Here is a 27,521-nt window from a genome sequence, read left to right on the forward strand (position 1 = left end):
ATATATATATATATATAGATAGATAGATAGATAGATGGATAGATAGATAGATTAAAAATTCTTCGACCAAAACATAATTAGTGTAATGAGGTCTTTCTTGGTTAGCATACCAGAGACTGTAAGATTTGATTGACTGAAAACTTGGGTATATTGATTCCATTCATTTTCAAAGGTTCATGGCTGACCAGGGGTGGAGGATGATACAAACGGGAGAAGAGGTCAAATGTTTTGAAGGAAGAAAACTTATAGCCATAACAAGGAGATGCAGTTCGTTCACTTCAGAAAACATGAAGAGTGGATTGAACGTTCTGAAATGAAAGAAACATATTTGACATTAGATCCCACCATATAGACTTCATTACCAAAGTTCCTTAATTGGAAAATCCAACTAAACAAATCTGCATTGAATCCAGTCACGCAATTCGTGAAGAAGACGGTAGGTTGTTCAAGTCATATGACCATCCTCCCTCCTAGCTTTAACTGATATTAATTGCAGCAAGAGTCTCCATTGAGACCAAGACACTACAGAATTCAAGTGTCCGGCTCCTCCTGCCCAAGTCATGACTCTTGGTTGTCTACTGTGAATTTTATCACTATATATTTCTTCAAAAATGTTACTCCATAAAAATCCATTTATGAATTTTATATAAAAAATATTTTTAATTATAGAGAAAAGTCAATTTCTTTTTCAATATATATTATTAGTATTGTACCAAAATTGTGACGATTCTGGACCACACTTAAAATGCTAGCTCGAAGGTATTATTTGAATTCGTTCACCTATATAAATATCCTGTATTATTGAAACTAAACACACGTCCATGACTCCATGTTACAAAGCAAGCAATACTTATTTATTGAAATATTAGATATATATACATATATAGTCTATCATTTAGGCCACGTCTCCTGTGCACAGTTTTGCAATAAAAATATATTCCACTCTTTCTTATAAAATTGATAATTAAATAGATTTTTTTATACAGAATACCTAATTGAGTAATTTAGCAATTAGTTAATTGATAATTGAGGATCTATTAGAAATTTTGTTAGTTAACTTTTCGATATATCGGTTCCGGATGCGGAGCTGAGAGCCTCTTGAGCGGGTCTTTATCACGTCCGGTATGTTTTACAGTCCAGTTCCATCATCTTAGAGGGAAACTAGGCTACGGTCATCAGTTGGATCCGGGCGGTCCAAGGAGTAATGGTTACATCCACCTTTTGCTCCGAAATATCTGAGCAACAGTGAGGGATGGAGGATCTTCCAAGCTAAGCATGTTTTTCGTGAAGCTAATGGGCCAGTCACTCCAGTAGTACCCCATGGGTTGGCGATGAAGAATTGCTCTTGGCACTCCGAAGTATTTTATTTTTTAATTTTATTAGGTGTATCTGTATTCATCACGTATGAATGTATGATCTATCCGTCTTAGGAAAAAAAAAAAAAAACTGACCTAACCAGAAAATTACTCACCACCCGCCGGCGCTCTCCACCCTCTCTCACCACACAACAACAACCAAAAAAAATCAGGATATCAAGTCGCGCCTCCTTGTCCCATGGACCATCTCCTTCGGCTGGAGGGTGGCCGGGAGCCTGAGACATTGTGTCGGTCGCCCCAGGTAAGAAAATTGGGAATTTAATCCCCACTTTATTTGCTCAATAATAATCCTATATTTTTAATAAACTAACTTATAACCGTTGCATTTATTATTCTTCTCTACTTATATTATATACATGTGTACGTACATATCCAGATAATGAATGACAATAGAATATAAACGTTGAGGGAGATCTCCTTCTGGAGGCAGTCAAGTATCCCAGGCGAGTCCCATCGATCGCTGCTTTTTGATTTCAATTCCTTTTCCCCCCCTCCCCTTCTCAGCCATAATCAAATCGCGGTCGGGAAAGGAAAAAGCACTCGACTTTTATTTTTTTTAACAAACTTTGCTCATCTGATTGCAGGCTGTGATTCTGTAAATTTCAATTGCAGGCCGATCCCGATCGTCAAAAGAAGAGTTTATTTTGATATCTGAGTTCTTGGATTTTGTTATATGTTGAGAATTTCTTCCTCAGTTTTGTTAGATTTTTTTTTGTTTTTTGTTTCAATTTTATATAGAAGAAAAAAGTGATGGGCATTGATTGGGTTTTTTGAAAATCTGGGAAATTCCTTGAATCCGACTTTGAGGAACTCTTGTCTGATAAAATTGCTATAAGAATTTTGGGATTTCTTCAGTATTTTTTGATTCAAAAGTTTGATTCGATAACATTGAGGAAGGGGAAATAAAAGGGTGGGTGGAAAGGGAAAGGAAGAAAGAAAATGGGGGTTATGTCGAGGCGGGTGTTGCCTGCCTGTGCAAGTCTCTGTTGCTTTTGCCCTTCGCTTCGGGCACGGTCCCGACTACCGGTTAAACGCTACAAGAAGCTCCTAGCCAATATCCTCCCTCAGTTTCTGGTGAAGTTCTTAACTTTTCTGACTTATTTAGTATTTTTTAATAATTATCGATCAATATAACTGATTTAATTGATTGGAAGCTCAGTTGGCTTTGCTTTTTTTTTTTTTCCCTGTACATATTGGATTTGCTTAAGTAAGTTGGTGATACTTGTGCATTGTTCTTTTTTTTTGCTTTTTCGATTCTAGTAGTCTTATTCTTACTTAAGAAGTCCTTTTAGAGCTTCACGGTGAAAACTTGTAGCATACTGAAGACCAAGATGAGCCGCAGTGTTTATGTAGGTGATTCTTTTGTTATAGTCTTGTCTTGCGTCATGCATGTATGTCTTGGATTTTTTTTCAGTTCTATTCTTAATTTTATGCTCATTTTGAAGCATAACACAATTGAGATATAAAGCGGTGCATATTTAGACATGCCATAAGAATGACATTAGTTGATTCAAATCTGCAAAGAATCTTGGTGCGACATCTTGAATCAGTCCTTAATTGCAGCCTCTGTTTAGCATGCTAGCCTAGAATCCTCGTGTTTGCTGTCCCATCTATGATGGCAAAAGCATATCCAAATGAGCACCTGTGTTTCTTGACAATCACTTATACAGCAATGCCATGAGGACTCCCCCTTATGAGCAGATTTATTAATTAGCATTATAAACCTGATGACATGCAAGCCCCATGCAATAAGCTTTGGTCCATGACGCATCTTTCAGAATCTAATTAATTCATGAATAAATGTTGTCATCAAAGATTTCCTAGAAAGATACATTTTATGCTGTCTTCTTGTACTTGCTATCCTTGAGTCAATTAATGACGCTGCATTAATCTCTCACAACCCATATTTGTCTCATCCGAAAGATTCTGAATTTCTGATAGTAAAGACCCGAATCAAAGTGTCGTAACTTCTACTATGTTACAAAGCCTCCTTTTCTTGGGCTTGTATGCTGTAACTATAAAGGAAAAACCCTATCTTCTCCTCCTTGAAAAATGTCTAACGAGAGTTACCACTCAAATCCCATCGAAATGTCACTTTAAATGTTCAAGTGTTTAATACAGTTTTATGAGAATGGCCTGTTTCTTGCAATTTGTTCATGGTTGATTTTGCTTGACATCTTTTAAAACAAGTAAGCAATGTTGGTCTCGGTTCTCTCTGTGTTTGCCACTAAAAATTACATAAATCTCTGTTCTCGTGTGTATATTCATGAGTTTCACCCATTTGTTATCCAATTGGGTTAATTTCTGAATACTAGAACTGTCAAAATACTCCTGTCATTCTTTGTCTAATAAAAGTTAACTGCTTCCAATACAGTGAGAATTTGTAAATCTAGCAAATCTGTATCTATATTTTTATCTTGTTCAAACATTCAACTTTTAACTCCATATTCTTTATAACCTATTACTAGTTTTTTTAGGAATAACAAGTAGTTATTCTTTTTCCAATAATAATATGTTAAATACTCGCCAAGGTCAAAATTTGGTTTTTCCATGTAAAATTTCTTTCCTTTGAAGCTCAAGAAGTAGTCTCCTTCAAAAAATTAATCCTATTATTGTTTGCATGTGTGTTGGGAGTGAGATAACTATCACATTTACTTCACTCATACTTGCTGATTAAGTTTCCTCTATAAATTTGTAGGATGGAGAACCAAATGATAGGATGATTAGCAAGCTTTGTGAATATACTTCAAAAAATCCAATGCGGATACCAAAGGTATTTCCTATGCCTATTGCATTATACTTTTGTGCTCTCTTGTTTTGAATTGATGTGTCAAATTTAAGTCCTGGATAATCATTGAAATATTGACATAACTTTTTAATTACTAATGTGCTTTGAGTTCAACTTTCAATCTGCTGTCTTATCAGGAGCTATGCCAGGAAATGTTACCTGGACACTTTATTTTTGTCTACTATAATGACTTTCTGCACACCAGATGTGCATGGTGTAAGATGGAGTTCCCTAAAAAAATCTTAGCAGATCTTTTTGAATGTTGTGTTCAAACAATGTGGAGTGTTAGATACTCATAATTCTCTGGCAAATAAGTGACTATCACTTAAAAGTTTGTTGGTATTATTAAGCAAAATATTGCGGCATAATAATTTTCTGTTTAACAAATCAGTAGTTTTTACTAGTAAAATTGATTAATAAGTTAATACGCTTGCTTCTTAGTAGGCTGAAAATCATGGCCAAACAAATTCAGCAACTTTAACTGTATTATTAAGAATTTTCCTTTTCAATCATTTAAATAACATGATTGAGCATCCAATATAGAGAAATTTAACCACATAATTATCCACCATGATCACATCAATTAAGCACACCTATATTTAATCAATTTGTCCCCAAAATAATATAAATTGCAAGGTCCTTTATACAGATCCTTCATTTTGGTTCAAGCCTATCTGATCTTCTTTGTAATTCTTTTCTCTTTTAATTTCTCTCTTATTGCTTAATTCACGTCCATTATTGATGACCTTTCCTTAAAGATTTCCTCCCTTTTCATCGGTTTTTCTAGTTTCTCTGACAACTCTATACTGGTATACCCTGCCAATTTTTCTCTTGAATCAATATTAACTATGGAGCTCCATCAATTGTACACACATTTAAGGCTGGCATTACTTAGTATGGCCTACTATTTTCTTCTTTGCTATGATCATCCTATGTTTATCCATCACCTTTATTATGCAACTTACACAACACTGCCAAGACTATTAATGTTGAATAGATATTACCCTTTGGTCTCATTCACAGCCAACGCTAAGCCAATAAATACATAATGCACTTTGTCTCCCAGCCATAAGTTATCTGTGGTATAACTCTATATAAGTCAATCCATCCTTGTGATTATAGTTTCAAACTTACTTGTCAATACCTCTAAGGCCCTCTATGGCTTGTGAATAAGAAATAACTGAATATTTTTCTCCCCTCTGCATTCTTGTTGTATTCTACTTTTCCTGATTTTCCAGGAAGAACTCTGAAATTGCATTTGGATGGGAACCTGGGATAAACTGAATTGTTGCAAATGCTGTTTGGTTGGATAGACAGGAATGAGGGACTGATGGTTTAGAAATCAAGAGGAATAAAACTTTTCCTCCAATTGACCCCCACCCCAGAATAGTTTTATTTGGCTTAAAGTGATTATATCCCATTGAACAAATAAAACAATGTGGGCTAAATAAGAATATATTTTTGGCATTTGGCTGAATAAGCCCCTTATTTGGCACTCACGGTTTATTGATTTATTCACTAAGCAAACAGGGCCCAACATGGTCTACCGTTCCGGTCCGGCCTGGGACCGGTACCGGATCATCGTGGAATCCGATACCGGTAGTTTATCGTTGGAGAACCGGTATGGGCTGGTACAGACCGGTATGGAGCCGGTATGGGACTGGTACGTACCGGTCCGGACCGCCACCGGTACACCGACTGGTACCGGTACGGCGGATTTTGGGGCCAGGATACTTATAGTGCATCAATTGCCACAGCAATTTGCTTTGCAAATCCATAGAAATCTCATTCCATCTACTTTTGCTTCAGTTCGATTAGTATTACTGAACACTTATCCACTGTAGCTCTCCTTCACAATAGCATTCATGCCAGCCCATGTTCCATTAATCAGGAGAAAAAAAATCATCTGCAGATAGTGCACATCATGGGCTAACTTGTAGAACTAGAACTCCTAGTCCCATCATCAATAATTGCCTGAAGATAATGGGCCTTAGTATGTAAGTTTTAGTTGGATCTAGTCAGGATATTCATTAATCATCCGAAGCAATTTTTCAGAAGCAATTATCAAATCCATGTTATGTACCACCTTGACAATAATAAAAGTTATATTATGATAATTGTAAATGTAATCATCAAACCATGTCCTGACTACTTGATGTTGGTTTTATCTCATGAATGCTCATTCATCAAATCACTTTTGTTAGTGGTTTCATAGTTTGAGCTTATTATTATCAGCCTAACTTTAACCCTCCAGCCTTTTGCTTCTAGGATAAGAGAAATAGGGTTTTTAACTTGAAGTTGATTTTTTCGCCCACATTTTGCCTAATAATGTGGGACCAAGTTGTTAAAGTAGGACCTTAGCCCAGCTATGTTTGGCACAGTATTCCTCCCCTTGTTAGACTCAGCTATCATAATAAGTTTCCTCTATTTTGGTTGAACAATACTGGCATTTAAGTTTTACGCTTTTCAAAATTCGAGGTCCCACTAGAGCATAATTAGTATTCTGCTGATTGCTTTGGGGCATTACTTGTAAAATTGTGCAAGGCATGTGAAATTTAGTCTACCATGTATATTGTGTTGATTTAGATGACATTAAGCTTCACAAAATTTGTGCTATATGTTTAATTTTAAGGAAGAATAAAAGCCTCAAAAATATTAATTTTTAGTCATTTATGTTACTTTCCCTGCAGATTACAAAGTGCTTAGAGCAAAGATTTTATAAAGAATTGCGGAATGAACACTTCTGTCTTGCAAAAGCTGTGCCGTGCATATATAGGAGACTTTTAGCTTCATGTAAGGAGCAGATGTAAGTTTAAGGCATGTTTTATATACAGAAAGGTGCTTTAACGCATATTTTGATTAACAATGCATTTTTATTTGCAGTACCTTTGCCGGCAGGATTATTGATTGTGTATGTTTTCATCTATTAGTTATTTTTTGAGTTCATATTGTCAGAACTTGCTTAATTCTGCCGTCAATAGTTTTAAATAATGTACTCCAATAAATACTATTTTCTGGTTCTGCTTTTAGAGGCATTTGGACGCATGCTTTTATTTCCACATAGATTTTTAATAGGACCAAACAATCAGCTTACTAATGTGTTTAAAAAGTTTGGACTTTGTCTTGCAGTAACTAACAAATTCAGGATGATTTCAGACTTTTAATACTGATATACAGAGACTGGCTTTATCATCTGTTATGCATATATTCATTTCCTCCATTCGTATTTACCTTATTTCTTGTGTTTATCCATTCTAATATATTTTATCTTTCCACTTATAAGTGCCAGATCCATGTAGGCGATAAGGTGATTTTGGTGCAGATAGTCTTGATTGTTGGACTCCAGTTTTGAGGATTGAGTACACTGGCACAATGTTTAATGGATAACCCATATAGTGGCATTAGTATGCATAGATTTTTATGTATAGCAACAGTTGACTAAGTGTGCCTTATCAAAATGCAGATATTTTGATTCCTATTTAACAGATGTAGTGCCAGTGAATTTTGTGATCACTACTGCTAGTTACCTTAGCTGAAAAACTGTTTTTACTATGTGATGTAGATTGTAGACCATCCCTGCCTGCAGACCATAACCATTGAAGACCTCAACTTTAGCTGTATCACAAACAAGTTGCTGTCAAAGGATATGATATGGTGAACAGCACACTGAGTCAACTAGTAACCAATCTTGGGAAAGTATTAGGCATGACAAGACGGGTTTATATGTATGCATAGTTTATATAGAATGGTAGTTCTGAAGGATCATCTCTTCATGTATGCATAGTTTATATAGAATGGTAATTCTGAAGGGTCATCTCTTACTGATAAGGCTGTAAGAGATACATTTATGAAAAAATTTCCTACTTACGCTTTAAATCTTCATTCTATCAGAGGATATGTGACGAGTAGTTTGCATTAGGTGGTTGGATTACAGTAAGGAGTTAGATATTTCAAGGTTGTGCATTGGGTAGTTTGTATTATGTGGTTGGGTCACATAAGGAGTTAGATATTTCAAGATTGTGCATCGGGCAGGGTACCATGGTGTAAACAATTATAATTTATGATGAAAAATCATGGTTTCAGTAACTTCGATATAATCGCAAACTCAAATTTTTGGTCCACCTCAAAGTTAGGGTCCCAGGACAGCAACTGTTAGGCTATCCTGCTAAGGTGGTTTAGGTATAACCAGCGCTTATAGTGTCTCTTCCAAAGAGTGGCTGTGGTTTAACTTTCATGGTAAACCTTCATTGACAGTCCATATTACACAACTTAGTGGATTCCTTGTGATCAAGGATCTGGGCTTGGAACTTTAGAGTTATTTTTTTTTTTTTTTTTGGTGGAGTTCTATGATAACGATGATGATGGTGACTGTTGCATCTGCGCATTTTGCTGTTGACTGAACTTATCAGGTGGTGGTCTACTTTCGGCCTTTTTTTTTCCTGGTTTACTATAACCTGGTGGGAGTGGGAACAAATGATGGAATTTAGGGCAATATTTAGCATGATGCCTGGTAAACTAACTATGTCTGCTTTATCCATTTTGATGCATTGGATGTTGTCTGAAGGTTCATTAATAGGTGTAGTTTATTTGCAGAATATTTAGCTTACTTGATTTGGGTTAAGGGTTATTATAAAGTTTTGATTCTCTTGATTTGCTTAGATGGGTTTTGGTTTTCGGTTATACTTACAATGGATTTGGAGCTAATGACAATCCATATTTGGATTCCTTTTTCTTTCTTTTTTTTTTATGTGTTTTGGGGGGGGGAAGGGGGGGTTTCATGGTTGGCGGGTAACGGACCTGCCGGTGATGCGAGTATAAGAGCCAAACATATGCTTTTAGGTTCTAAAGACTCTTGATCTAATAAATTTTAAAAATTGCTTAGTCCAAAGCAGGTGAGGATTTTCTACCATATCTTTGTTCATGTATGGCATATCTTTTATTTTTTTTAATATTCTTTCTTTTTTTATAAATATGGTGGTACGGCATAATATAGTAAAGCAAGGAATGCTGAACCAGCCCGTATCGGCCGGTTCAGCCCGTATCGGCTGATTCAGCCCGTACCGAACTGGCCTGGTTTCTAACCGGGTTGGTTCGGCTGCAAAAAATGGTTCCGGTCCCAAGGGCCAGATACTGGCCGGTACAAGGCCAAACCGGACGGAACCCGACCGGCTTCGTTCGATTCGGCTAGGACTCATTACGAATCGGCACCGAGTCCGGTTTGATCTGTGGCATTTAATGCCACAGCCTGGCCACAGTGTGCCGTGCGTGCTGGTCTTTTTGGTCACAGCATGGCGTGCGTCTTTTTGACCGGTTCGGTACCGGTCCGAAATGGACCGGACTGGTACCGAACTGGTCTCGTGGCCAACCGGTACCGGTTCGGCGATCCTTGTAGTAAAGTACTTTTTATGGACAATCTGAAATTATTCATGATAGTTCACAAGTTAGATTTTCTTTATTTTAATAAGCAATTATATCCTTTTATTCATCCCACTAAGTTTGACCTGCTATTTTGAACGAAGACATGGCTGCATCAGCATCATTCTTGAATTGGTCACTTAGTACTTGATACCCTTGAAATATTTGAATCTGTCCATAGCTACATATTTGGATTACACATATCAAGCTTTTCTAGATATACTTAAGAAATATTTTATTTATTATCATCTGCTTATCCAACTCATTCATGATACATGTATAATCTAGATGATTGGTATTTATTAGATATTAGATAGACCGTGCTTATGTTTCCTTTTAGAGTGCTTGGTGTGCTGCAGCTTATGTCAATTTTGTTGTAGGGAGATAGAGCTCCCTTGAATTTATTAGTAAGTTCTTTAACTATATGAACAAGCATTGTTAGACTGCGATGATGAGAAGCCACACTTATACTTTGTGATATGTATAAAAGCTTGCACATTAAAGTGGAACTTCATGCTGAAGATTGTTAACCTATTACAAAGTTCTTTTTTATCTTTAAGCAGAATAAATTTTTCTCTATGATGTACATAATTAGAACTCTAAAGTAACCTGAAGATGCAACTGTTTTTCTCAATGTGTTAGAAATTTGGATGATCCATATTCAGTAACAGTACTGGTAAGGTCTCAGTTTGTTCAAGTGCATAACTGAATTTGGAGGCAGCATGTATTTGCTACTCTTGAAATCATTATTATTATAGTGCTTCAATGGTTCTTTGTTTATTTTGTAATTTCTATACATCTTACATCTATTTGTGTATTCAGGTCATTGTTTGCTCCTAGCTTATTGGGCATTGTACGAACACTTCTTGATCAAACACAAGAAGATGACATGTGTATTCTGGGTTGTCTTATGCTTGTTGACTTTCTTAACAGTCAGGTAAGTTGTATGGTCATCTATATGAGTCTCCATTAGTTTTAATATCATAATGATTACTATCATTAAGTTAAAGAGATATTGTGGTACATAGATGTATAAATAAATGCCTACATACATGAACACAGTTATGTATAGCCAGAAGGGCTGTCAATGGGTTGACTGGAAGGTTGTTATTGTTATTCCATAATCCATATACACATTAATGGACAGGCATTAAATTTAGGAGAGCCTTAGTTTCCTTTTTGGGTTAAGATAATTTAGGTCCTCACATATAATGGATAAATCTTGTTGATTTGGTTTCATTTACTAAAAGAACTCTCAGCAGAGAATGCCAAGGGTATGCTTTCCATGAAACCTCATAATATACAATCTCCTCTCACTTAGAATGCTTTCAGTGAAACTTTATAATAAATTTTAAATTTGTTTCTGACCATCTATATCGCATTTGCTTGATGTAAGTTGCCTAATAACTTTGGCATGTTCTTGTAACAGGTGGATGGCACTTACATGGCCAACGTAGAAGGACTCATACCCAAACTTTGTCATCTTGGTCAAAATGTAGGGAGAGATGTTGGGGGACTCCGAGTGCGCTCTGCAGTGTTGCAAGCTCTTGCTTCTGTGGTACTGTAATTTGATAGATTAGAGTTCTTGCCTCAAAATATTTGTTCTGTAATGTTGACATAGTCTAAATAGCAACTTCTAATTCTCATATTTTGTCACCAGTACTCCTTTGGTACATGATCATATCAGTATCAATGGAAGATAGTTTAATTTAACACTCTTACTGCAATATAAAATTGGCCCAGAAAAATTACTATCCGGAATTTACTTTTCTGTACTGTTCAGTATTTTTGGAAAAGATGCCTATATTTCACGCATATTCATCATTCTTTGTAGTGATATCTCATTTGTATACCATAACTTGCTTGGAAGTTATATTAACACATGGCATTTGAAGCAGAATGAGCAAACATGTAATTATGCGAGCTTTCATTGTGGCATTATTCAATAACTGGTCTTTCTTAAACTTAGTCAAGATTAGGGACTTACGAGTTTCTTCTTCTCCGTCCATTTGAAGAACTATAATTCAGATATTCCTAAGTAGTTTTTGTCGTGTACGAATATCTCAGATGCCATTTCCTTGATGATTTTCTTATCTTCTTTGTATTTTATATCCAGGTGCAATTCATGGGCGAGTACTCCCATATCTCAACAGACTTTGATGATGTAAGTTAATTTATTCCTTATATATCTTTTACATGTTTCACATCAAAACTAGATTTTCCTCATTTCTTCTGTTAAAAAGTAGGTTTTTAGATGCAGTGCTGACGAGAAGGTACTTATGTGTTATCAACTCCTAACTACAGTAGATGGAACCCTCCCCCCCCCCCACCACCTTATGAAATTTGCGGAGTAGACGCTCTAATTATAATGATAAGGACAGTTAAAAATTTATGCATAGATGAAAAGAGTGGTGGTTTTCCATCATTTGTCATAAAAAAAAAGATGCACAGAAAAATGTGAAAGAAGGCGACATTGAGTTCTTAATCACCTGCAAACCAAAAATGATAATAGGACACAGAAAAGTGGAAACCTTAAGGGGCTTCCTTTCATTAAAGCATTATTCAACTAACATGCCTATTGCAGAGGGGGTCTTCCACTAAATTTGTTAATATGGGCCATTTTTCTAAAATGAAATGTGATGCCAATTGGATATATCAATGTCACGAAAACCAAAAGATATCTTAATTTCCAAGTCTGCAAATTAATGGATCAGAAAGAGGAAGGTGGATGATTTGCTTAATAACTTTTGTCCTAAATATTTTAGATTGTCTAAATAATTGCTGGAAAAAAGAAGCCAAAACATGTTAAACCTCTCAAAAGAGGGATAAAAAACCACCCATCTATGAGCACCTAATGAAGTAATATAGAACCAGTATAAGTCAGATAACCAAATAGATAAAAACAGGAGTTTTACAAGTCATAATTGGAAAGAAATTAATATAATTTAGGAAGCACAACAATGGAAACATCTTGCTGATCATGATTCTGTAAAAATCTTGTCATGTACTATTTACCATTAAAAATTGATGATATTTGATGGATTAAGCAATTCTCGAACTCTACTGTGTAACTTATCTTGGGATCTGAAAGTATCACCACCAAGAGACAAGACTTGATAAAGAAACACCATGGGATTCAAGGATAAATAGACCTGCTCATCAAACTTTTTTTTTTAGACAAGGACCTATTTGGTGCACTCATGGTCTCAATGGGCCAACATATGCTGGCTTGTGCTGGTTGCAATGTACCTTTCTGGGCCTATGTAGGCTCCTGGATATGGGTTATCATGGCATGTATCAAGTCATTTTATAAAGTTTGCTGTTTTAAAATGATTTTTATCTTCTCTTTTATCTTTTCTTTTTTCAACAGCGTGGCTCATACCTTGGCATGGCATGGGACTCCTACAGACCTAGTAGAATTCATGCAGATTCTTAGACATTTTGTGATGAAAACTGGCTGACCAAACAACCTATCAGAATTTGTATGTCAAAGATAACAAAGATTGGTTGACTTTATGACCTGATTAGTCGAGCTACCTGTTTGAGTTGGGTTTGCATGGTAGTTTTTTAGTTTGATATTAGTTTGTCTTGACTTTTCAACACAGATTCTAAATGGGTCATGAGGGATTTGGGGGGTTGTTTGATCATGTCTTTCATGGGCTAACTTTTAGTTCTTAGAATCAATAATAGAGGTTCAATTCTGTTTCTACTAAAATTCGAATTGGATTCTATCAATACTGAGTATCAAAACCCTGTTATAAGCAGCCCTTATAGTCCACTCTCTACCACCGTGACTACCTCTTTCTTCTCTGGCTTGTGACCCCATCTCCTCCCCTTTGGCATGCATTGCCTTCTCTTTCTCTCTTCTAATCTTCTTCTTTCAGCCATGTGCGCTTGTCATGTGGCTATGCTTCTTCTCAGTTTGCTACAGAGCTTCAGCTCCTCCACAGCCCTGGTCTTGTTATGCAGCAAGCATGAATCTGGTTTTCTCTCTCTAGTTTGATATCTAATAATGACTGTGTTCTTGTGCTTGCATGCATGGAGGACTTGTGATTTTTCCTGCCCTTACATTGCTAAAACAGTGAAGCCATTCTTGGCCATGATTGATTCTCCTTAAGTTTCCGATGCTTCGATAAGAGGAGCTGCTTTTGAGCACTCACTGGCATCTTTTTAAACTTGAACCTTCTCTTAAATATTCCTTGAAATTAAGACCTTATCTCAATTAATTCAATTTCAGATTCTTTTTCTTGTTTCTATTTATGCTGCAATAAGCATTAGGCAGTTGGTTTTGCTCCATAGTTTGTTAATCTCTGTTTCTTCTTTTGTGTTGGTTGAAACAGATTGTCTCAGTAACCTTGGAAAATTATAAGGCTCATCAAATGGGCTCAGAAAATCATAAGCAAGATTTGCAATACATTCAACCTCCGAATCACTGCATGGAAGAAGGTATCAGAATTGAAGATGACGTTTCTTCCTTCCAGGATTCCTGGAAGAAGGTTCTGTTAGTACATAACAGTGTAAAAGTTGAACCGGGTACCACAGTGTGAGGATTCATCTTTTAGATGATTTTCTTTATCGGATTTTCACACTACTTTTATCATTTTAAACAGCTTCATTGGTTAACAGGGATATTTCCAAAAGCCTTATATACTGGTCTAGAGTTTGCTTGCACAATATGGCCAATCTTGCTAAGGAGGCAACTACTGTGAGGCGTGTTTTAGAACCCCTATTTCGTAACTTCGACAGTGAAAATTATTGGTCTCCTGAGAAAGGAGTTGCTTGTTCTGTTTTAACTGAAATGTGGGCTCTATTGGAGAAGTCAGGTGAAGCACTTCTCTGTGGCTTTCTTGTTCCCTGCATATACCATGGAATTTAAACTTATTTTTTTGGTCTTCAGGACAAAACAGCCATTTGCTATTATCTATCATAATCAAGCACTTAGATCACAAGAATGTCGCCAAGCAGCCTCTTATGCAGATTAGTATTGTCAATGTGGTGACACATCTTGCACGGCATGCAAAGTCGCAGGCTTCAGTAGCTATAATTACTGCAATCAGCGACTTGATGAGACATTTGCGCAAATGCATGCAATGTTCAATCGAAGCATCAAACTTGGGTGTTGATGTCGATGACTGGAACTCTATTCTTCATTTTGCCTTAGAAGAGTGTCTTGTGCAACTGACAAACAAGGTTATTTACTTCGTAAACATACAAGTTATATCTCACTTTGTTAAATTCACTTGATAGATCTTTGATGAACAGGTAGGGGATGTTGGACCTATTCTTGATATGATGGCTGTCGTGCTGGACAATCTCTCTTCTACTGCTATTGTTGCAAAAACTACAATTTCTTCTGTTTATCGTCTTGCACAGATAATAGCTTCTATCCCTAACTTATCATATCGCAAGAAGGCAAGTTTCTATTAGTCCTCGCCACCACGTCCGCTGTAAGAGAGTGAACATGCATATGTTCGAGTATTTTGATGCTAGAAACTTGGTAATAGATGGTTAATTCTGTCTTTAACACATATTTCAGGCTTTTCCAGAAGCTTTATTTCACCAGCTTCTCTTAGCAATGGCACACCCAGACCATGAAACAAGAGTTGGCTCCCATCGTGTTTTTTCTGCCATTCTTGGGCCCTCAATTATTTGTCCTTGGTTAATTTCATGTATTCCAGTTACATTGAAGGGATATGATCCACAAGGTACACTTTTGGTAGCTCTCTCAGGTTTTTGTTCTTCAAGGGGTATATTGAAGAAGTTGGGGAAAGAAACTACTGTTAAGAATGAACGCCTAGAAAAGATGGGGAAGATGAATGCGGCAGTGGAACGTACACTGAAGGATAGATACCAACAGATGAATGCAGACATAAGCCAGTGTACAGTTTACCCCTCCCAGAATGATCCTCATAGCATCAACTTCTCTCCCTCCCTTTCTCTGTCTAATGGGAGAGCTGTTACTAAAACTAGACAAGAAGTATGAATTTCTTAATTTCTACGTGCATTGATAGTGTAATATGCTTCTTGTTCTTTCCGAGATCTTAGCTGCAAAGTGATTTACAATTTCATTATCATGTTCTTTCTGTCTATTTGTCTAGGAGCCAACATTTATGAGATTGAGAAATCACCAAGTGGGTCTTCTGCTCTCATCAATATGGGCTCAGGCAACATCACAATATAATATGCCTGCAAATTATGAAGCAATGGCACACAGTTACAACCTTGCTTTATTATTTTCTCAATCGAAAGTGAGTTCCTTGTGGGCAACATCCTACTGTTAATGCCTGATAATCTAAAAGTTGTACCTTTAATGTTTACCTTGTTCCATTATTTCCAAGTGTGTGCAGAGCATCTGATGGCATTGAGTTATGCCTATGCCTTTTTTATGTATTGTACATACAGATCCTTGTTAGACAGTTCGCTAGATAAATTTTGCCTTGTGCTTTCTTGATACCCTCATCATCTTTCTCCTCTTTTGTTTTTTCTTTTTTACTTTCTACCTTTCGATACTGTTGAGGAGCTGACTGCATTTTTTTAAAATCGGGATTCAATGTGCACATGGGACCTAAATGTTACCTTGTTTTCAGATTCATAACATGTAATACATGTACAAATCAGAATGAGCACATATATCTGTGATCTTGTTGGATCCTATCTTTTGAATTAGGATCTTGCCCTTGTGAAGCCATTCCAGACTGGCACTAGTACCAATATTGAAAAAATGTGGACATGAATATATGACATGCCCATACCATACCATCTATTCCAATAATAGGATATAATTTGTCATACAGTTGTCAAGGCATCTAGCAAAGAAACATTGTGCTTGTAAAAGCACCCTGTTTTCACAGCATAAAACTTAGAAACTTTAGAAGCAAGGGTTTTCATTTTAGCATAATGCCAATAAGGGGGATGGTGGAATACACATTTATCAGATTATTTGTCAAGAGAATCTATAAGCATACACCGTATATGCTAGACAAATGGTACTCTAACATAATCGGTAACATGTAGAATCAAGTTTGTCCTTTTGCTTTGTAGCTTAATATGTTTATTATGTTCAATGTGAACATTATGCCTTGGATAAATGTAGTTTAATAACCAAAATGTTGCATCTTAAAACCTATTGGTGCCTTACGTCTTCTGAGTCTGGATTTTGATTTTTCTAAGATTATTTTATAAGCAAATTTCTACATCTTTCTGATTATTTTCTGGAAATCTATGTAAAGTATTTGCTTATCTGTTTGAAATGTTCCTGACAGAACTCTAGTCATGTGGCTCTAGTTCGTGGTTTTCAGTTAGCATTTTCACTGAGGAGGATCTCCCTTGACCATGAAAGTAAGTTGCTTGACCATGACATGAGAGTATCATCCTCCAAAGGATACAATGAAGCATGACATTAATAAAAAGCTGGCAAGTCATTTTTTATTCCTGAAATTCTTGGCATAAAACTTTGGAGGTATGACTGTTTTTAGGAAAATGTATAAATGCATATTTCAAAAGTTTGGAACCTATGGACCTTCACATTTGAATGTTGACGCCCTTGTTCCTGTTATATTCCCCATATACAGAAGTTTCTCCCTCCTTTTTTGATTAGTGATTCTTTTATCGCATTATGAAGGAAATGAAATGATAGGTATTCAAAATTAGATTGCTATTATGGAGGAACAACTTATCATTTTTGAGGTTTTTTTCTAACTGAATACCAATCGTTGGAAAACCTCTAATTTAGTCTGCTTCAGCCACCAAAAAATGTGGCTCGGATATGTTGAATCGGAGAAGTTCTGCTCTGTCGCCTAATTTGGAACAAGGCATAACACCCGCCATCCGTTCATTTACTCATTGAGTAAAATATGTTCACAAATATTTTCACCAGTGGTGCAAAGAACATTATTTTATTGCACAGCCAGATGATTGGTGAATAGGAATTCATAAAGCCAACAACAAATAGTTAGATAATGCAACCAGGTGATCAAACAGGATGCCAATGGGTTGGATGCCTGGATCACAGTTGGGTCTTGTTGAACCAACCTACTTTCATTGTTCGTAAACTACAATTTGGACTTTACTTTACCAGACCATATTATTTGGACTTGTTTGAGCTAACCTACTATGGCGAGGGGGTGAAAAGGAGTGGAGAAGCCTAAGATATGATAAGTAAGGTGTGATGTATTAGTTTAATTGCAACTTGCTGACTGTTCAGTTATTCATCTTCCATGAATGCTCCAAACCAAACAGTAGTGCATTTAAACAAGAAAATCCTATCTTATAATCTGCTTTGATTAGCCATGGACCTAACTTAATAATGTTAGAAGAGCTAGCCTGGTCAAATGGTTCTCACCTTCTGACTCTGCTGGATACATTGATGAGATCAGCTTGTGAGCTGATATGTCAAACTGCATATTAATTTTTAGTGATTAAGCATGGCTGACTTAAGCAGAGTATTTTAAAGCCAAGTAGGCAACAATAGGGCCATTGATGTTGTATGTTTTAATGTTATTGAATAAATAAGGTCCAAGCGTGCTAACTTATGTTGTAGATGAAGATGTTGATGTGGATGCATTTTAAAACATTAAAAAATGGTGAAGAATGCAAACAGGGGAAGCTAGGACTTGCACCAATCAAGGAAAAGTTTAGGGAATCTACTGAGATAGTATAAGCAAATTAAACAGAAACAGGGGCTTAGAATGCGTTGGATGGGTACAAAAGAGAAGGAAAAGACCATAATATAACATTGATGGAAGTTACATGGTTAATTTGCGAAAGCCTGAAGTCACTGTTTAATAGAGTTTGTTATGGAATTGATTGGTAAAGAAGACTTCACCAAGATTTACCCATATAGCTGAGAACTTGAGATCAAGGTTTTTGTTGCCGACCTCTACTTGCTAGTATGGGGCATATATCATATTGACCCGGAATGGTACTTGGCAAGGTACGTCGAACCGGTACTGGGACCTGTATCGGTCGGCAGACGGGTCGGTACGGTACAGTACCGACACACGGTATGGTAAGGCGTGCCGATCCCGTACTGGCATGCTCATTTTTTTTGAAGTTTTTCAAGTTGATTTAGTTGGCCCAGGGCCGGCTCGAGCCTTAGGCGACTGAGGCGGTCGCCTAAGGCCCCCGGCTCGAAGAAGGCCCCGCTATGTCGTTGCCCAGTGCTCATCCCACCGCTGCACCGCAGTTTTCACATCCGTAGGCAGTAGGCGGCGACGACGAGGCCTGGCTACGCCGCTGCAGTGCCTTCCGCCCTTTCCAACACGTTACAGGTTAGGGCCTACAGGCTACAGGTGAGGGAGATGGTTACGACAACTGACAACTTGGCTACAGGTGAGGGAGATGGTCAGTGACAAGCAACGGTCAATGGACAAGTCTTCCCCCCCTCTATCCCTCTTCTCTGCCACTGCCAGGGCTTTTTTTTTTTTTTTTTTTTGCCGAACCCTTCTCGGCTTCTTCTTGAGTTCTCTCCCCGAGTCCCCACTCCCCAAACTGGCAAACCCCCTTCGGAGTTCGGCCCTTCCCTTCTCGGCTCAAAGGCTAACGGCTTCTCAGCCTTCTCTTCGAGTCCGAGACTCCGACTTCCTTCTCGGCTTCTCATCCCAAGCGGCGGCGACGGGCGATCGAATCTACCATTCCACCCTTCGCTCCTTCGCCTTCGGACTTTGAAGAGAAGCCGATTGATTAATAGATCAAGTCCTCCTCTCCTCGACTCCTCTGCTCTAATCCTTCTAGCTTCTGGTTCCGAAGTTCCGGTTCTGAACCTTGACGGCAGCCACCTCCCGGCTCCCGCCTCCCAGTCGACTGGACCACAGCCACAGGAGACAGCTGGTAAGCCCTAAGGCCCGCCCCCTTCTCCTTTTGGTTCTGGACTAGAGGCCTTCTTCGGTTCTTCCCCGGTTGGGCCAATTCTCTTAAAGCCCTAAGGCCCTGACCCTCCACTTCTTCTGAATTTTCGACTTGTGATTGGCCTTAATCCCTAGATTAATTTGTCATCTCTGGTTTGGAGTGATAGTTGGGAATAGTCTGTTGGAGATGAGTCATGGACCTTATGGTTTGGTCTCACATTGGGTCAAGTTGGAATGCTTAATTCTTATGTCTTTGTGCATATTAGTCTACCCGCAACTAAACTTATGAATTTCTAGTCAGTAAATGTCATCTATAGTATGGTACCTGAATTATTGGCTATGTTTGGTGCAAATGTCATCTATGATAGCTTAATCTTTTAGTTGGTTTTCTTTATGAAATTCTCTTTCTTGATGAGCTTAATCTTAAGTACAAAAGTTTGATTAGTAATTTTATATCTAAAAAAGCTAGACGGATTATTTTTAAATAAATTTTTAAAGTATTTTATACTTATTAAAAATTTATTATTATTATTATTATTATTATTATTATTATTATTATTATTATTATTATTTAAAAGGCCTCTCTTAGTGAATTCGCCTTAGGCCCCCAAATGCATTGGGCCGCCCCTGAGTTGGCCATCAATCTTTTTGAGCTTTTTTAATAATTTTAAGTGTAATTTGATATATTTTTGATGTCTTTTATGCTTCTATGGTCCCAGTTTAATCTAAATGATGCATCTTATTGTCTTACAATGATACAAAATATAAAATAATTTGTGAGATATTGTATGCTACAAGAAGCAACATGAAATATCCTCAAATCAAGTAGTGAGGTGAAAAATATAAAATAATATAATCAATTACATATATTTAAAGTACAACATATATATCAATATCTAAAATCTTGCCGAGTGGCGATACTCTCGTAGATATTCAGATCATCAGCATAGTCAGAAGGCACATCAGCCCACCCCTCTAACTAAGCGGCGTTGTAATCTTCTATGTTTATCCTTTAAGGAACACACTCTGGGTTATAAGCACTCTCGGATCTCTCATTGAAACTCTAGCTCTGAGAGGTGTCCTTTGGCTGGTAAACTAGTTAATAAAATGGCTGTAAAGGAGCCCATCCGAATAAGCCGACAGCATAATCCAACCTGTAAGATGCTCCTGGCTGCGTAGGGTAGTAGCCATTGGAAGATGTCTCAGACGCACCATATTCATATCCTTATTCGAATGGGTCATAGGCTGCCTGTGGTTGTGAGTAATAAGATCCAGTATACGACTCGGAACTTGATATGTCTATGGATCCTACTCCATATGCGAGGCATGATCTCTTCTTATTTTGCAATTTTCGAGCTATTTTTTCAAAATTTCCTCCAAAAAATGAGAGAATGAGATAGGAGAGAGGAAGCACACCTTATTTAGGCTTGGATCTTTCTTCTAAAGTGCTGAATCAGTGTGATTTTTACCATGAGAAAAAGAGAGATGCAAATAGCTCTCAACCGCTTAGAAATGATATTGGGAAGACTCATTTTATCACCAGTACAAAGGAGATGGAGAGGTTCGCATCGAGTTCGAACGGAATCGGCCGGTTCCGAATGGTTTCGGCTGGTACAGTCTAGTTCAAAATCGGTTTCGGTCGATTCGGAACCGGTTTCGTTCGGCTCGAGGCCATAATCGACTCCAATGGACGAACCGACTCAATTTTCCATCGGGTCGGCTTGGTTCGGACCAAATCGGGCAGTTCGGTCTAGTTTGGCCATTCTTGGTACATGGGGCTTGGTATGCCCTTGTACTGACACATGGTACAATTGTTTTTCCAACTCTAGTAGCATACTATGTGTTGGTACGGGAGTGAATCATACCAACTTGACTAGTACAAGATCTAATACCGAGATCGAAAACCTTGATTGAAATTATGTTCGATGGTTATGATTTAGAGAAAATGATATTGTACAAATTTTTTTCTAAATTGATGTAGATGATTACCTTGAATTTCTATTATAAAGAGGTATTCTCTTAATTTCAAAAATTTGTTTTATAGACGTCTTGATGAGGAAAACTTTAGTCATATCATAACTCTAAACCAGGCTGCAAAGTCTGCCAAACCGGTATGGACCAGTCCGGCTTGGGACCGGTACCGAATCAACGTGGAATCCGGTGCTGGTAGCTTATCGTTGGAAAGCTGGTACGGGACCGGTACGAGATCGGTACGGGATCAGCGAGGAATCCAGAACCGATACGGGACCGGTCCAGGCCGCCACCAGTACGCCAACCGGTACCGATACGGCGGACGTTGCCAGGCTGAGTTTCCACCCTCTCTCTTTGTTTTTTTATTTTTATTTTTATAAAGTACTGTCGGATTTGCAAACAACTTGAGCAGAGAGGCATATCAGAACTCTCTAGAAAACTAGGCTCATTTTTAAGTTTGTAATATATATATATGTATGTATGTATGTATGTATGTATTGTTAATGTAGTCACATACTACTTATGTGTACACTACTGTTTCATATCTAACTTAATGCCAGTTTTCCCCTCTTGTTAAATTTCTTGAAAATCAATTTCGTTGCTAACCTGAAACTCAAAAGTTACTGCTGATAGGTGCTTGTATGTCATGAAACTAATAGTACATGTGACAGAATTGTTGATTCTTACTTGGAAAGGGTTCATCCAATTTGGCATATTCTATCAACCGTCATTACATAAGTTCCTGCCTATGTGCGACAATCCAAGCCAAGATTTGATGCCACTTGCTATTATGTCCAGTTAAAATTGTCTTATGACTTGATTGTTGAGTTAATTTCTATAGGCTTTATATGTTGATTCATGATTTAATCCATAATCTTTTTGTAGCACAATTGTTTTACTGGAACCCTCTATTATAATTTAAAAGTGAAAGTTGCAAAAGAAGTCCAGGATCTGTACTTCATCAAAAGGGTCATATCAGCTACAATTATTGAGAAAACTTCTAACGAAATTGACAGTATCCATGGCTGTGGAGGATCTGGTGTTTTAACTGCACAAATGATGTAAGCCTTTAGGAAAGTGGAGAATATTTCAGTAGAATAGATGATCAATTGTGGGTTCAGCAACCACCGAAGATGTCCATTAGTTCTCAAGCAACCCTTTCTGGTATTGCAAAAGATTGCCAATAACATCTTTTGCATGGATGCATTCACGTCATGTTCTGAGTTTTTAATTAATTTTCTACAAAATAAAGAACCACTTTGTGTATATTTTTCTCAAAATATAATAACTGAAATCACTTTGTAGTCAGTGGGGTCTACTTTTATGTGTAAAAGTGATGCATACTGGTTTCTACCAAGAATAATGCTGTGATAATCTGCACTTTTTAGAGGTGGAAAAAAGTTGCCTGCCTTAAGGGCCTTGTTGCTATGATTGTTGCTCTTCTGACTTGTCATCATAAATGAAGATCGTTTGCAGCCATCTCGCAGAAGGTCCCTATGTACCTTGGCATCATCCATGCTTCTATTTTCAGCAAAGGCCTGTGATCTTGCAGTCTTAGTTCCTTCCATGAAGGCGACCATCACAGAGAAAATGGTTTGTGGCTTATTAACTTGTTCCTGTTTGAATATATGCTTATGCCATGGAAGAGTTTTCTGTTAGGCTGATGAGTATCGCACTACATAGTATTGAATCTATTGATACTCATGTTTTAGAAGAATCACAGCATCAAATTCCTTTTTCTAATAGACCTTGTTTTCTCTTCATTTGCTAGTATTGGTTCTTTCCAAGTTATTTCCTCTTATATATGTAGATCATGCTACAGGTCGATCCTCATCTTCATCTGATTGATGATAGCAGATTGCAAGAATCTCCTATCAATAAGGCAGTTTATGGGTCTGAGGAAGATGAAGTTGCTGCATTGAAATTCCTTGTAGTAATAGAAAATAATGATAAGCAACTAAAAGAGACTGTGATATCCCATTTACTAAAGAAGTTTGAAAACTTGCCAGAGGTAACATATCTACATATATGTATTGAGACTTGACCATGTTTTAAGTATTCGTAAGATCTTAAATATCCTAAATTAATTTGTATTGTTATCTTGGTTACAAAACATTGTTTTTGAAATTAAATTTCAGGAAAAGTTAATGGACATAAAAGAGCAGCTCTTACAGGAATTCTCACCTGATGATGCCTTTCCACTTGGTGGTCCCTTGTTCATGGAGACACCGCATCCATGTTCACCATTCGAACAATGGGAATGCCAATCTTTCGACATGGTCTACCACTTTATCTTTCACTCTACGCTTTGACATTTTAATTGGCTATCAAAATTTATACCACATAAATAAATTTTATCTAGCATTTTGGAGGCTTTTGTTTCAGGTCAATGATGCTTCTGCACTTTCGGATGAGGAAAATCTACTTTTAGACACGTGCGGAAGTCAGTCAGATAGGAAAACATCAGAATCCATAAATGCATATGATGTTTTAAGTGTTAATCAATTGATAGAATCGGTATGTATCATTTTTTTAAACCCAAAGCTGGCGACATAATGAATCAACAATGACCAAACCTTACATGATCAGTTTAAATTGGTTTTTATTGCATCTTTTCATTAAACTTTTTGTAAAATGATTAAATTTTAGTGCTTCTTACCTGTGTTCAACAAGATGCTACAGAAGATTAGATATCTGAAACATAAGTATCGCATGCAAAACATTAACCTAAAAATAGCTCAGCAATTGTTTATTTCTTACAGTTTTCTTTTATTACTGTTGAAACATCCTTTGCATTTATGTGAATTGTAGCCTTAAGTTTGCAAGCAAGGTTCACCGTCTCGGTACCGGATTCCGTACCGGTGCCATACTAGCACAATATCGGTACGGTGCTGTATAAAATTTTTTTTTGGCATACTGAGTGTCAGTACGCTATCCGTACCGGATATCGGTACCGAACCGGTACAATATGGTATGCCAGTACCGCCTGGTTCGGGCTGGTATGGCGTACCTTGTTTGCAAATATGGAATGTCTAATTGGTGTCCAAATCACCTTAGAGTAAAACACTGCCATGCATGTGTTGGGTTCACGGCATGAAACATATTGGGTACTGTTTACATTCTTCTACGTATTCTGCCACCATGAGCCATTTCAAATGTAGTATCTATTTAACACTGTGCCTGTTTATTGTTATATAAATGCAATCTTCACAACTTGTGTTTCTCTAGTTCTAGGTAATTGGGGGTTAGCATGGTTTCTTCTTGTGATCTGTAGCCATTTATGTTTCATTGCCTTATTTCACTGAACTATTCTTCCAGGTTCTCGAAACAGCACGACAAGTTACTATCGTACCAGTTACTTCCACCCCTGTGCCATATGACCAAATGAAAAGACAGTGTGAAGCCCTTGTCATGGGTAAGCAACAAAAGATGTCAGTGCTTCAAAGTTTCAAGCACCAGCAAGAAGGATCAAAGGACCTGATAGAAGAGAATGAGGTCAATTCCTTGGATAGTTACAAGGCAAGCTTGTCTATACATGCATCTAAATTAGGTTATATCTTGTGTCTAAAGTGTTATATCCCTCTCTATTTCACTCCACTTCCTCTTTGCAGTTAGTGCATTATCCCGAGGGAGAGACGAAATCAATTGGCAAGGAGCAAATTTGGGGCGGTGATTCAGCATCTAGTGGGTCCAAGGAGTCCTTACGGTTACCACCTTCAAGTCCGTATGACAAATTTCTAAAAGCTGCTGGATCTTGAAAAAAGATCCATAGCATCGTACATGTTGTAACTAGATTCAGACATTTTGATGATACAATGTATCATAGATCTGTTCTTTTGTTTCCTGTTCCCAGACTCCTTTTCTTTCTTTTTATTCTTCTAGGATATAGGACTTTCCTATTAGAACAGGTTGTTCAAAAGGATCCCCTGTTCTTCCATCAAATATTCTGCTTTTTCCTGGATACTCGGGTTCAAATACCCATGGATTTTTTGTTTGCTTACAGGCTTCATATAATTCAGAAAACACTAGTTTTCTTGAAGCCTCTTGTTCATATCTCTCATCAAAAGGTGCTATTCTATAATGTTTCTTTAGCAGATCCCCCGCTAATCCGAGCGAGCATTCAAATATCTGTCCCACATTCATTCGTGAGGGTACTCCTAATGGGTTGAAGATCATATCAACAGGTGTCCCATCTTGCAAATAGGGCATATCTTGTCTAGGCAAAATTTTTGAAATGATACCTTTATTCCCATGTCTTCCGGCTACTTTATCACCTACTTTGATTTCACGTTTCTGTGAAATATATACACGAATCATTTCTGGATTATAACTGGAACCCTCCTTTTTCTGAATCCATCTCACATCAATAACGCGACCCCTTCCACCTATAGGTAGTTTTAGAGAAGTTTCTTTTGCAGTGGAGACCTGAATGCCAAGTATGACTCGTAATAATCTATCCTCCGGGGAATACGGACTTCTCATGTGCAAATTCCCAGCTGGAGAAGTCTAAAGTAGAAACTAGGCATTAAGAGTAATTTTATTCTATTTGAATATAGCAACAACATTCATGGAATTTTATAGTTGATATCTGCAAGATTGCTCTTGTTTACAATTAATACAAGTTTGCGAGTGGGAGATGCTGTTAACCAGAAACAATCTTATCAGGGTGATAAGTTGTGACTCGTATAGCAGCACTACAAAGAAAAGTTGGCATTTGAGGTTGCTGATAAGGCCTTACAGTGGCGGTTTATTTCACCACTGCAACTGCATATTTGTAGACCTTTGCTAAAAGTTTTTAGCGATGACGCAAATATATATATATATATATATATATATATATATATATATATATATATATATATATATATATATATATATTTATTTATTTATTTATTTATTTATTTTTGTTACTGGCTGTGCAAAAAAAAAAAAATGGTACATTTTTGGCTGCTGATAAACTTTATTGGGGTGCTGATACGTACAAATTTTATAAAGCATAACACTAAGTGTAGGACGCTATTCCGAGTGGTTATGGCCATGGATGGGAATTTCTATTAAGGTGGTCGATTTGTTGCACTTGTTGCAATGGTTTCGGGAAAGCAACCAAATCACACACCTGACAAGAAATTCCTTTGCTCGCACGAGCCTGTCTCCTCCCAATTTGGTTTTATGTGGAGAGATGCAGCATTTCTCATAAAGACGCTACTTTCTTTTTTCCTTTTGGCATTATTGGTAGGCATGATACAAGAAGAGGATAAAAAACATGGGTATCAGTTGTATGAAGGCTAATAACACACCCTCTAAAGTCTAATGATTAAAGACTCCAAATCAAAAGTTGAGCAGATGCGGCACTTGTAGTAAATTGATAGGTAAGTGAAGTCACCAAAGTCTTGCAAGGCTCCGAGCTGATCCATGGAAGTTAGATCTTGGTTAGAATTTGTATATTTAGTGCTAACTTCCTTTTATTCCATTCCTCATTTTCCTTGTATTTTATTGACTGTTGAAGATATTGGCATATACTTTGACATATAGTCAAAATTCAATGTCATACTTGTCAAGTTCAATGAAGAATATTTTCATCTTGGACGTGGATGCAGTCGGTGAGATATGGCTTAGAGGAATTTCAAAAGGAAATGTTTAAAAATATTGGCCTATTAGTACTTTTGACATGTTGAATATAGGTTCCTACAAAGATTATTGGAAAGATTCTTCACAATAAACATACGGCAGTATAAAGTTTAACTTAGTTTTGAGGATAATACAGAGTGTATACTAGCTTCTATTATGATGAGGTCAATTTAGCCCATCGTTCAGTCATAGCCATGTCCACTGAGGCATTTTTTTAAAAAAGGAAGAAGTTATGGAAGTTACAACTCTTTAAGAAAGACATAAGCAAATGTATCTATTTTATAATATCATGCAACTCCTTTAGAACAGAGGAACCCCACTTACAAATACCTATATTAGTGGATCGAAAATAAGCCATCTAATCGGCTGCATGGTTTACTTCCGATATATAAGATCCTATCCTCAAGGAGATATAGCATAGCCCGGATATCCGTGAAACAAGGATGGTAGTCCATAGAGGTAGATGGGAAGTGATAGACTCTATGCATAGTTGTCGGA

The 27,521-nt window shown here is 37.2% G+C and overlaps 1 protein-coding gene across 6 annotated transcripts; it reads left to right on the forward strand.

Annotated features, from left to right (window-relative positions):
* Nucleotides 1–1,498: 1,498 nt before the first annotated feature.
* On the forward strand, nt 1,499–25,968 carry LOC103707766 (protein SEMI-ROLLED LEAF 2-like). 6 transcript variants are annotated; one of them, XM_039128251.1, is made up of 22 exons: nt 1,499–1,617; nt 1,753–1,819; nt 1,961–2,450; nt 4,075–4,149; nt 6,855–6,957; nt 7,048–7,075; nt 10,402–10,516; nt 11,009–11,137; nt 11,696–11,743; nt 13,920–14,122; nt 14,206–14,402; nt 14,477–14,769; nt 14,842–14,991; nt 15,116–15,556; nt 15,678–15,827; nt 16,842–16,917; nt 22,861–22,988; nt 23,218–23,406; nt 23,534–23,674; nt 23,781–23,912; nt 24,714–24,890; nt 25,007–25,968. In XM_039128251.1, exons 3-22 carry the CDS (start codon nt 2,316–2,318, stop codon nt 25,151–25,153), a joined length of 3,057 nt encoding a protein of 1,018 aa, XP_038984179.1. In that variant the 5' UTR covers nt 1,499–1,617; nt 1,753–1,819; nt 1,961–2,315; the 3' UTR covers nt 25,154–25,968. The 6 variants fall into 6 exon arrangements, with proteins under 6 accessions (XP_038984179.1, XP_038984175.1, XP_038984178.1 ...); XM_039128247.1 differs by having other exon boundaries at nt 1,500–1,617; nt 24,714–24,914; XM_039128250.1 differs by lacking the exon at nt 7,048–7,075 and having other exon boundaries at nt 1,501–1,617; nt 6,855–6,970; nt 24,714–24,914.
* The last annotated feature ends 1,553 nt before the right edge of the window (nt 25,969–27,521 follow it).

Source organism: Phoenix dactylifera, chromosome 7 (genome assembly GCF_009389715.1).
Source record: "Phoenix dactylifera cultivar Barhee BC4 chromosome 7, palm_55x_up_171113_PBpolish2nd_filt_p, whole genome shotgun sequence".
Taxonomy (NCBI): Eukaryota; Viridiplantae; Streptophyta; class Magnoliopsida; order Arecales; family Arecaceae; genus Phoenix; species Phoenix dactylifera.